The sequence below is a fragment of the Parasteatoda tepidariorum genome, chromosome 2 (genome assembly GCF_043381705.1).
Source record: "Parasteatoda tepidariorum isolate YZ-2023 chromosome 2, CAS_Ptep_4.0, whole genome shotgun sequence".
Classification (NCBI taxonomy): Eukaryota; Metazoa; Arthropoda; class Arachnida; order Araneae; family Theridiidae; genus Parasteatoda; species Parasteatoda tepidariorum.
The window spans coordinates 83,424,485-83,436,683 of NC_092205.1; the positions used below are offsets into that span (position 1 = coordinate 83,424,485).

Consider the following 12,199-nt stretch of genomic DNA (forward strand, 5'->3'; position numbering starts at 1 on the left):
ACAACAACACAAAAATCAGAGTCGTAATTAAACCTCTCTAGAGGTCTTTCATTTTTTGGTTCTTTTGATAAAAATAAAATAGCCTTCTTTTAGTCTTGTTGAAAAATGTAGTTTTTCAATTATTTACTTTAGTTGTTGTTGTTGTAGTTCATTTACGTTGCACTAGAGTTGCATAATGGACTATTGGCGACGGTCTGGGAAACATCCTTGAGGATCATCCGAAGATATGCCATCACAATTTTGATCCTCTGCAGAGGGGATGGCACCTCCGCTTTGGTAGCCCGACGTCCTGCACGCGAAGTCGAGCACTTTACAGTTGAACAGTTTAATGAGGACCAATACTGCACACCCTCAGTCCCTACGCAGACTAATCCAAGTGGTCACCCACCCTCCCACCGCACTTACTGCAGCCAGTGATGCTTGACTACGGTGATCTGCTGGGAATCGTGTCTTAGCGATCAGTCCACTGCGGGACCAATTATTTATTTTAAATAAACATTGAAACAAATCTAAAAGTTCTCTAGAATATATGCTGAATACTGAATAATCAAACAACAACTTCTATGCATTTCGAAACAAAGCTGGAATGTTTCCAGTGTTTGTGAATGCATTTTACGATTTCGCTATTTTTATTATGTTTACTGTTAATATTTTGATACATCCTAAATAGAAATAAAATAATGCGCTAAGTAAATAAATTTCAATTAGCTGTTGTATAGGTCGTTATCCCCCCCAAAAATATCTTAGTGAGTATTGTAGAAAAATTCTTTTTGAAGGAGTAGACAAAGCGTGACTATTTCGCACGCGCCAGATTACATTGATGTCAGTTTAAAAATTTGGTTGAGCACGTGTTGTTTTATGGCGTTTAAATGGATCCATTTAATTGAAGAGCACTTTTTGACGCACTAAAAATTAATAAAATATCGTAAACTAGATTCGAAGTTGATTGTCAAAGCATTGGAATCGAAAGTATATAAACAATTGACTGATGAAATTTAAGCAACTCTTTTGTATTTGTCTCCAAACTGTTGGTATGTGTGCCCTTAACCTCCTTTTCATTTATAATAATATAAATGATTATGTTTCTATGCTTTGAACAGATTTTTATTATGATTAATATTTTGCGCTTGCTTATAAAATTTCTATGTTTATTTTATAGTGTCAAGAATTTATTATGCTATATAAACATAATCAACTTATGTCGCCACATTTAATGCATAACATTAAATCGAATTCCTGTTTAAAATCTCAAAATTATTATTTAACGTAATAAGCTCCTACAAAACTGTGATGACAATCCCAGAGTTATTGCTCTGTCTTCTAGAGTTATTGCTATATCTGTTTCATAACTTGTAAAGATCAATTTTTTTTCCTACGTTTGGTTAACGAGACGTAAGTAAATTAACTCATTATTTTTTCTTTGATGAATAATCTTATTTTATATTTTAGATTACATTATAATTTTGTATAAAAGGCAGACTCAATTCTGAGTTTAAGGCTACCAATGCTTAACTCCGTGGCCTTGTTATTGACAACTTGACCCAGAAGACAAGGAAGCGCCTGGATCTAGCATTGGGAAAAACTAGCCATCGTGGAGGACGTTTTGATGGAACTAAGCCGCATTTGCTTTTTATGGAAATGGAAACCATGAAAGCCTCCAACGGTTAGCCCGACAGCAAGGGGATTCTAACCCATGACCCGTCTATTGAGGATATTTCATGGTAGCATTGTCGTTGGTGCGAGCCGGAAGTAGAATATGTATGAGCCAATCACCTCTGGGATTCAAACTTGGGTCGTCTCATTGGGAGGCGAAAGCTCTATTCTCTGAGCCTTCTGGTGTAGAAAAATGTAATATTGAAACTATCGATTAAAGCTAACACGTTATTTTTTTAAATTAAAAAAAAAGATGTTTTTTTTATTATTCGCCCTAGTACAATAATTTTTTAAGATCTAGTTTGATTTTATTCGGATTTGAAGTAATTATATTAATATTATATTAATGTTGCTGATACAGTTTTATATAAATATTGTTGATACATTTTTATATTAATATTGCTGATACAGTTTTATATTAATATTGTTGATACCATTTTATATTAATATTGTTGATACAGTTTTATATTAACAATGTTGATGCATTTAAAAAAGAATTATCCTTAAATTTAATATTAAAATCGGGTGGAAATGAAACTACAAGCTCTTGGGCTAACTTTTGTACTTTGTCAATTATTGAATTTAATAAAATTCCAAAATTTAATATATTTTTTAGTTTTTAAAAATATTATCTTTCTCTACCGATTTACGATGATGATTATGTCACATCATTAAAAGATTTGATATGACATGAAATTTGCCGTTGCTTATGAGGTAGCCTTAATTTTCAACTTGTGAAATATATTTATCAATATTACAAAAATTTTGATATGAATATATATTTTTCAAATCAAGAAACATTGTCTGTCTTAAAAGCGAGTTTCTATTTCCTTTGAAAGTAATATACGGAGTACTAAGTGGTCAATTTTTTTATTATTTTATATATTTTGATAAATGGTATATTTAAACTAGTTATATAGAGTATTAGAGTATAAAGAGTAAACTAGAGTATATAGAGTATTCCACTTAGATACTTTTAGGACACTTGCAAAAAAATAAATACAAAAAGTATATGCAATAGGGTTCTTAAAGTAATATTTATGTGAGAAAGAAACAAAATTTTATCAAAATCTCTAAACCTGTTTGATTGCCTGATGAAACTTCAATGAAAACAAAGTACAGTAACTACTACTAGAATAGGGTAAAACTTACCATGTTTCTAGCTCAATGGGAACACCAAAGAGCTCTGTAAATTTCACCAAAGTGCTTCAAATGTTTTTGTAAACTTAGCAATAAAATGTTGTTTTGTAATACATGATAAAGTTTGGTAAACTTGGTAATTTTATCATGATATATTTGGTTAAATTTACTTTTGAATTTTATATTTTTTCCTTCACGCGTGGTTATAAAAATTAATTCGGAAACTAAATTTCAGGTAAACCGTTACATAAAGTGGACAATTTACCTAATCACTAGTAGTGAAGGTGAGATGAAAAACGTTACCGAATAGAATTCGGAGGTGTTCCTAGCAATCACTTTTCAACTCCTCTTGCTTCTCTCTGAAAACAGTAGAAATTTTGATATTTTTAATCCCATCCCTATTGACTTGTCAGACTTCAACATTTGTTTTGTTTTTCCTAGCTTTATTAAATAGTAACCTTAAATGTGCATAGGTTTTGATTTGATTTTGGTAAAAAAAAAATATAATAGCCTATATTAGGGAGGTATATATTTCGTTTTCGTTGATTCTTTTTTCCTAACTAAAAATTTCTTCTCGTAAATACCAAATATCATCTAAGGGGAGAAAGATAATTAAAATAAACAAATGTTTAAAAATATTTGAGTTCATTTACATTTTTAAGGTAAAGAAGAGTAACCGCAAATTAATAAATTAATTAAATGATATCATTTCAAATTATTTTTTCTCGATAAATTACATTATACTCGGTAAATTTTTTTCTATCGATTTTGTAGCACCAAATCATATTAAGTTATAAGAAAACGGCAATTAACAAAAATAATAATGTTTGAAACTTATTAAAAAGATCAAATTTTTTTAAAGCAAGGACAGATAAAAGTCATTATTTTTATGAATGGATTGTGACAAATATCTTGACTTAAAAGGTGCACGTCATTGTAGTTAATAATGCGCATGTACAGAATGACGTAAGTTCCCCCCTTTTTAAAATTAAGCTGCATTTTATAAAAGAGCGCGCATTTTCCCTACAGATCCTACTTGACAAAAATGATTGCTACAAGTGCCAGCTTTCAGGAGAGAATCTCCATCAATGAGGTAAGTAAATTCACAATTATTCTTTTGTTCGATTACGAGTAAAAAAAAACTATTTTTTTTCCTAAAATGCTTTTTTTTGTAACTGGGTTGTAAAAAAAAATAATTCGATTTGAATTACATTTGAAACTTTTGAATTTTACTTTTAAAACAGGGTGTATAGTGCTTTTAAAAAGTGACTAAAGGTGCTTATTTTCTATGTTCGTTTTTTAAAGGACCTTAGAGGTGCTTCTTTTATTGGGTGTTTTTAAAAAGTGCTTAATTTTCCCTTGTCCAAATTGAGGTTTTTCCTTTTCCATGTTGATTTTCGCTACGAATTATGTTCACATTGTTCTTTTCAACGTTTTCATAATTAATTCAACCCCAATCTATTTCGGAATCGTCAGTTCGTGGCATATGAAAACGCCATTCAATTTACATGATTCAGAAATTTTGACAATTGTCAAAAACAATGCCAAATATTTTCTTTGACATGACGGTTAAAACCAGATAAAACCGTCAATTGTCAAAAACTTTCTAAACCTGCTTAATTATGATATTTTTTAAGTGCTTGAAAATATTATTTGAGTGCTTGAAAAGTGCTTAAAAGGTGCTTATTTTCTGTTGAATAGTTTGGCTACGCACCCTGTAAAGAAAGGAATTTTGACGTTATCTTAGGATTTTTATGTATTGACAAATGCAAACTTATTGATTCGAAGAGTAACATTAAATATGTTATGGCGATATTTAAACATCCCCTTTTTTCTACGGATTCCAAATTCTAGCAATTTGGAGAATATGGTCTCAATAGTTAACGCAGGAGAGCTAATGAAAGTTTGCACCCCTTAGTTTTCAATAGTATTTCACCATATTTCTGGAACTATTTTAGATAATTAAATAATTTTTTTCATGCGATTATAAAACTTGTTTATCAAAATATAATTTTCGAGAAAAAAATTAATTTTTTACCGTTTTCTGTTACATATATCTCTGCAGCTACTAAAAGTGTTTGAATTAAGAGTTATAAAAATATTCACAACATTTTTATTTACATAATTTTAAATGAAAAAATCAATAAGAAATTAATATTTTGAAAATATTACTTTAATTTTTTTTCCAGCATAAAAAGATTGGTGTTAGCATTACAGGGCAAAATATCGACTGCTCTTTTGTTTTATCTCTATTTTATCTCTACATCTTTGTAAAATATTAAGTTCTTAGCCGTATATCAAGCTGCATGGTAATCACGTCATTATCACCTCAACCCAACTTATTTTATTTTAGCAGCTAATCCATGTATGACTTTGTCGTTTTGAACTCAACTTAAAACATAAGATATCCTCTGGATCAAGCATTGATCGATAACAGCAAGCACCGTCACCCACGTTTGGTATTACGGTATGCAATACTTCGTAAACTTGTCTTCATGGAGCATTTTTTATTAAAATTAACCTGCTTTTACGTTACTTAGACAAGAAAACCATGAAAATCTCTTACGGATAGTAAGTTAGGAAAGGAATTTTAACCCTATATGTTATTTTATTGATGTTATTTTATGTCATAGCTGTGTCGCTACGATTCGGAAGCATAATTCGTTTCCACCAGCCATCGCTGGGATTCGAATTTGGGTTACAACATTGCCAGGCGAATGGTCTATTCCCTGCTGTGATGAACTATTCAGCTGTTATGGCTTACATCACATCTGAACATCTATTCAGTTGTGATGTCTTACATCACATCGGAACATCTATTCAGCTGTGATGGCTTACATCACATCTGAACATCTATTCAGCTGTGATGGCTTACATCACATCTGAACATGTATCCAACTGTGAGGGATTACATCACATCTGAACATGTATTCAGCTGTGAGGGCTTACATCGCATCTGAACATGTATTCAGCTGTGAGAGCTTACATCACATCTGAACATCTATTCAGCTGTGATGGCTTACATCACATCTGAAGATGTAGTCAACTGTGAGGGCTTACATCACATCTGAACATGTATTCAGCTGTGGGGGCTTACATCACATCTGAAAATGTATTCAGCTGTGAGGGCTTACATCACATCTCAACATGTATTCAGCTGTGGTGGCTTACATCACATCTGAACATGTATTCAGCTGTGAGAGCTTACATCACATCTCAACATGTATTCAGCTGTGAAGGCTTACATCACAGCTGAATCTAACTAATACCAAAAGCTTTGCATACCTTTGATATGTGAATTTTAATTTATAAAAAAGTAAAGCATTTCCACAATAGACCGTTGAGGTCCAGGAAAATCATGGAATTAAGGATCTATAATTTTGTGACCAATGGTCCAGTGTGCTTGGCATTGCCCAAAATGTTCCTTTAATTCCCGGACAAGTAGATACCCGTTGATTTGAAGCAGGTTGGGCTTCAAACTGCCACAGCCGAGCCACTGTCTTTTACATTGACAATTCAGGACTTTAACGGCTGAATCATTGAGGTCGGGAAAAAATCATAATTTTCAGCTCTATAGTTTTAACATTCGCTTTTAGAAAAATTCTCACATGTTAAATTATCTCTCCATTTAATACAAAAAAATTACTGTCGTCTTATCTTTTTTGAATTCTCATTAAAAAAATTACGGGATGAGATCGTTAGTAAACAAAATGATCCACATGTCTTTGACATCCATCAGCGTGGCATTAATAAAAGTTGTTATCGTATTTACCTATATTTTATTTAATAATTCTTTACTCTATGGAATATGACTTGTTTATTCATAATCTAATTCTTAATATACTTTTCTGTGCGATAACAGAATTTAAAGAACTCTTTCTAAATTAGTCTTCGATCAAAAGATTATTGTTGTGCAAATTCTGCTTAATCATAAATGTAGCAAAACATGAGAATACATGTAGCAAATATTGCAAATATAAAATCCTTAAAAATTATACATAAAAACTTTATGTCGTTCGCGTTTAAATTGTATTTTTTACAATGGCTCTTAAGAAGGATTGAATATATTCTTATACAATTTAAAAATCAAGAAACAGTGGAAAAAAAGTCTTTACTTTCTGTTTTTTGCGGTGTTCTCTCAATTCAGTTTTTTTAAAATTTTTATTAAAAACAAGTTTAGAGAAGATGCTTTTAAAAGGAGTCTCATTAATTTCCCTTACCTCCCTAACTTAGCTTTTGAAAAATAAAAATAATTAAACTTTAATAAAATATAATCTGCAAATGATGTAATCATCTGCCGTGTCCGCTACCATGCTGCAGAATTTCTGGTTTAGGGTGTCTCTTATTATTACGTTTCTGATTTTATGCATTATTTAATATTAAAGACTTAAAATTAAGTTTTCTTTTATTGTATTGTAAAGTAATGGTATGTTATTAACCTATTATGCAACCTTTTATATTGAAAATGTATAATTTCACAGTTGCTAAATACTGAAGAAAATAGTTTAAATTTTTGATAAGGTAAAATTAACAATGAAATTTGATTTTATAAAATTTGGTAAGTGTGGCGAAAGTTTATAATTTTATAAAGATATCTTAGAGCATGGCATAAAAACCAAGCATTCAATTATATTTTCTTTTCAGTTTTACATTCTCCACGGTATGTGAGGTAGTTTGAACTATAATTTTGAAAAACAGAATTTTCGGTAAACCGTTACCATATGAATGTGAAATGAAAAATTCACAAATAAATGGTTTACAACACGTATATTTTAAATTTTATTACCGAAATTATGGTTCTTTTTTTTTTTTTAACCAAAAATATTGTTACAATACAGTATCGTAATTTTAACACAACTTTTTCTTCCCGTAAAAAATCGTAGATGTACTAATTTTTTTAATAAATGTTTTTTTTCTCTAAAAAACGGCGAAATAACAAGGCCTTTCCCCCTCTAATGGAAAGAAACCGGGTGCATATGTTAACTATTGGAAATTTAGAAATAGATTTTCAGTGAAAAAGTAGTAGACTTTAGTTATAGTTTTTTTGTTAAGTAGTAGATTATAATTTATTGTTTATTATACTTAAAACTTCTTATTTATACTTACAATAGTTCTGTAAAGTGTTTTTTTTTTTTAAATTGGCGGGCACTTGGGGATTGTCCCATTGGCCACAGGAATGCCAGAACTGCTACTCTCTTCTCGTTTCCCAGTGGGGACTTGTGGCGAAGCCACTGCGGTGGAGCCCGCGTGGCTTTGCCACAGGTGTCCACTCGCCATTCGAACACGCGACCATCGGCTTCGCAGTCAGACACGCTAACCACTCGGTCACCTGGCCGGCTGTGTGAAGTGTAAATATAGATATTTTGTTATTAACTTCATCTTTTGACTGACGAAATAATAATACGACCCGTAAAAAAAAAAATTCGCATTTATATTTTCTTATTTTTTTTAATATGCAATCGAAAAAGGTGTTAGAGCATTTAAAAGTTTCATTCAGGCATGCATATTTTTCTTACTAAAGTGCACAACAGAGCACGTAAAATTTTGAGATTTATTTTTTGAGTCCTGCTACCATGCATACCTATAAGAGCACATCATATAATGAGGAAAACTACTAATGTGTACACAGAAAAAAATCCGTCGTTTTTTGGAATTTCTCTGTATATTTAACGGTTTAAAACTATTTTGTTGACAAAACGGTTTTTCTTTGCTTTCCACCCTAATCACAAACTGATTAAATTCGTAAGTTTAGATTCTAGTTTTTGTCATGCAATTTTGCTTTTTGTAATATAACTATATTTTCTCCAATCATTTAACGATTACTTCTAGATTTGCTTTTACTTTTTAGCAATTACCTCATAACTTTGAATGTAAGGTCAAGGTTGTATCAAGGCAATATCTAGGTCGTATTAATAAAACTACGAAAAATTTTATTGGGAAACTGATACAATATTGAAGCAAAATTCTCATCATTTCGCCTCTGTTCCTTGAGCCACATTGGCTCAAGGGACAGAGGTTCGGAAAGACCCAGATTCGGAAAGACCCAGACATTAAAGAGACCCAGATTCGAATCCCAACGATGACTGGTCGATACTAATTCTGCCGACGCGAAATATTTACATCTGATGGGAAGGTGGGAATACAGATTTACTTAGTAATTTTCACTGAGAAAGAATGTTCCAATCCAGTAAAAATCTATTGAGACAGCAGATTTATTTATTTATTTATTTTTTTGTGTAGAAACTTGTTTTGCTAGGGTTAAAAACCAGTTCCATAACGAATTCTTTTCGTAATTTTTATGGAAAACGTTTTCCTTTATGGTAAAAACGAAAATTTAGTTCGCAAATTTTACGGAAAACTTGTTCTTGTATGGTAAAAAACAGCTGAACCTAAGGATTTACTTCGTAAATTAAATGGTATCGCACAAGCAACTCAACTGCCATTTTAAAACCGTAAATATTACCGGATTTTTTTACACTAATTACCGTAACTTCATTTTTCGTTTAATTTCTTTTCACACGTTTGAGTATTTTAAGGCCTGTTTAGATAAAGTTAATTAAATAAGTCAGAAAATTTTTAAAATAAAACTTAATGAAAATTGAAACATTTCGATTGAATTTTTTTTTCTTCAAAAAATAAATAAATCATAATTTAAAATTAGGAAAATAATAGTTTCAAGTTCAAAAGAGAAAAAAAAAATGATTTGAGAAGATAAAATCATTATTTGACCTTTAAATAGTTAATCTTTTCTTTCCATGCCTTTTATATCTGATCGTTCCGAAAACAGGAAAAAAAAGAAAGAGGTGATCCCCAATCTCATTATTTCCCTTGAATGGTACAATAACGATAATGACTAGTCGTTATTCAAATCATTCATCGTTATCAGCCTTCTTTTCTCTTTTGTTTTGCTACTTAAATACACTTTATGAATATCTTTTTTAGCACAAGACAGGAAGCATTTTTATTGGGGGTTTTTTTTATTTGCAAATCTTTAGCATGAAGCATCATGATAGTTGTGTTTATCAAATGCATTTGCATAAAATACCAATCAAATCAACAAAAATAAACAAAGACACTGTTAACTTGCTTAAAGGAACATGTAAGCTAATGTCTGTAGTTTATATGTTTAGATCTATTTTAAGGATTTGCAGGAATTTCTTTTCTTTTTTTTTTGTTATTAATATTCATGTGATAAATAATTTTTCTTAACTATTAATTTCCAATCTCTGATAACTCATAATCTTGAACTAATTTTAACTTTTGTTCACATGCAGAAAGTAATTATTTAAGAAACTTAGAAATTTTGTGGTATATGCCTAACACGTTTGCCCATTTAATCAATTTTTTGTGAATGTTGTCATGTACTTCAGAAAAAATATCAAGTTAGGAAATTATCCAAGGTAGAGTGTTATGAGGTGTCCAAGGTACTACATGGTGTTGTTTCTTTGACCTCCAATTGTTGTACTATAGGCCGTTGGATGTTATTCACTGAGTAGTATTCAGTTGGAATTATTTCCTTCTAAACTTGTTACTTAATTGAAATTGTTTATTCATGCAATAAAAAGTAACTTTTGTTAGGTACATAAGCTAAAATAAATCAAATTAGTGCTAAATAATACTTTAATGAAATTTCTCAGAAATTTATGCCGTATTATGATCATGAGTGATTTTACATGTTGTGAGTGATCAAGTCCACGGGGAAATATATTTATGCTAATTGAACCGGTTAGATAAATATTTGACCAGTTTAAGGTACAATACTTAGACTGATACAACAAGCTTATAATTATTCATATGTTTTGTGTACTCGTTTTAGGTTAAAAAATAATATAATTACCTTAAGCAATTATATCGTGCCTCTTTGCCTAAAAAGGGTTTAAAATCAATCAAATTCAAGATGAATCATAATTGGTTGCTTAAGCTGTAATATCGTGCCCCTTTTAATTATGAAGTGTAAAGGTGAATCCAATACAAGCTGAAGCATGTTATCAAGAAATTTTATTTTATTTTATTTTATTTTATTTTATTTTATTTTATTTTATTTTATTTTATTTTATTTTANTCTGCTTTCAACATTTTACCAATTGAAGCTGTCTGAGCTAACTATTTCCATCAATTTATGTTTTGTAGAACAAAAATAGAGAAAGCAAAAACTTCATCAGTACTTTGTTGAAAAAGGAAAAACAGAAATAATTTTAAACATAGTCGACAAGAAAATGGATGTATATTTTTTATATTTGCCACTGATCGGCAAATAAAAATTCAATCCGCGGGCCGGATAAAATCTTCCGGCGGGCCACAATTGGCCCGCGGGCCGTAGTTTGCCCATCCCTGGTCTAACCCATGATTCGTCTATCACTTTGGATCTATATATTACGTCAGCACATTGGTGAAGGCATGACCGGTGCAGAATTCACAGATGCCGTTACCTCTGGGATTTGAACCTAGGGCATTTCATTGGGAGGTAAGCTCTCTATCCCCCGAGCTGCCTCGGCTCTTTATCAAAAAGGATTAACCCACTGAAGGCTTTCCACGTAAAAGGTCGTAATTTAACATGCAGTCTTTTTTGCATAATAAAATCGCGTTTTTCATGTTATTGGATAGAGAAAGAGGGTATTGAGGGGAAATAGTCTCCCAATTTTAACAATTTTCTAAGCCGCCAGTGGGTTAAAGTTCATAAAGGATTAACTTAGACGACTAAATCATTCAATTTAGCACCGTTGGAAGCAAATTAGCATGTTAAATATTTATAACAGCGTTTATTTAAAAATAATTATATTCAAAATAAATGTATTCATTGGAATATTATCACACAAAATGCTTGCAATAAAAATTTGATGCGTGCATATATAGCATTTTATGTTTATTCCAGCAAATACCAGTATCAAATAGACCCAGACGAAACTCCCTCGTGATTGATGCGAAATTAGAAACGGTTAAAAACAAGCTTGCACAGGAACAATGGATAAAAGAACTGAAGAAAGATGAAATACAGTTTCAAGATTTAACTGAAGAAGAGGTAAGCTGTATGTTTATTTTCCATAGAGTATCGATGAAAGTTACGATTTGTTGTAGTTGGTGTAGTTTATTTACGTCGCACTAGAGCTGCACAATGGGCTGTTGGCGACGGTCTGGGAAACATCCCCAAAAATGATCCGAAGTCGTGCCATCACAATTTTGATCCTCTGCAGAGGGCGGCTGGCACCACTGCTTCGGTAGTCCGACGACCTGCTCTCGCAATCGAGCTCTTTACGGTTGAACAGTTTTACGAGGACCAATACCACGGACCCTCGGTCCCTTGGTTGACTGGTCCAAGTGGTCACCCACCCTCGCACTGATCTCAGCCAGTGATGCTTGACTACAATGATCAACTGGTAACCGTGTCTTAACGAAACTTCGGAGCGAA

General features: G+C 31.6%; 1 protein-coding gene across 1 annotated transcript in view; it reads left to right on the top strand.

Annotated features, from left to right (window-relative positions):
* The first annotated feature begins 974 nt into the window (after window positions 1–974).
* Window positions 975–12,199, top strand: part of LOC107453388 (tyrosine 3-monooxygenase) — a 30,698-nt gene continuing 19,473 nt past the window's right edge. Inside the window, exons 1-3 of the mRNA XM_043044778.2 lie at window positions 975–1,031; window positions 3,823–3,886; window positions 11,666–11,812. Coding sequence (XP_042900712.1) covers window positions 3,839–3,886; window positions 11,666–11,812 — 195 coding nt within the window. The 5' untranslated portion in view covers window positions 975–1,031; window positions 3,823–3,838. The remainder of the gene's footprint in view (window positions 1,032–3,822; window positions 3,887–11,665; window positions 11,813–12,199) is intronic.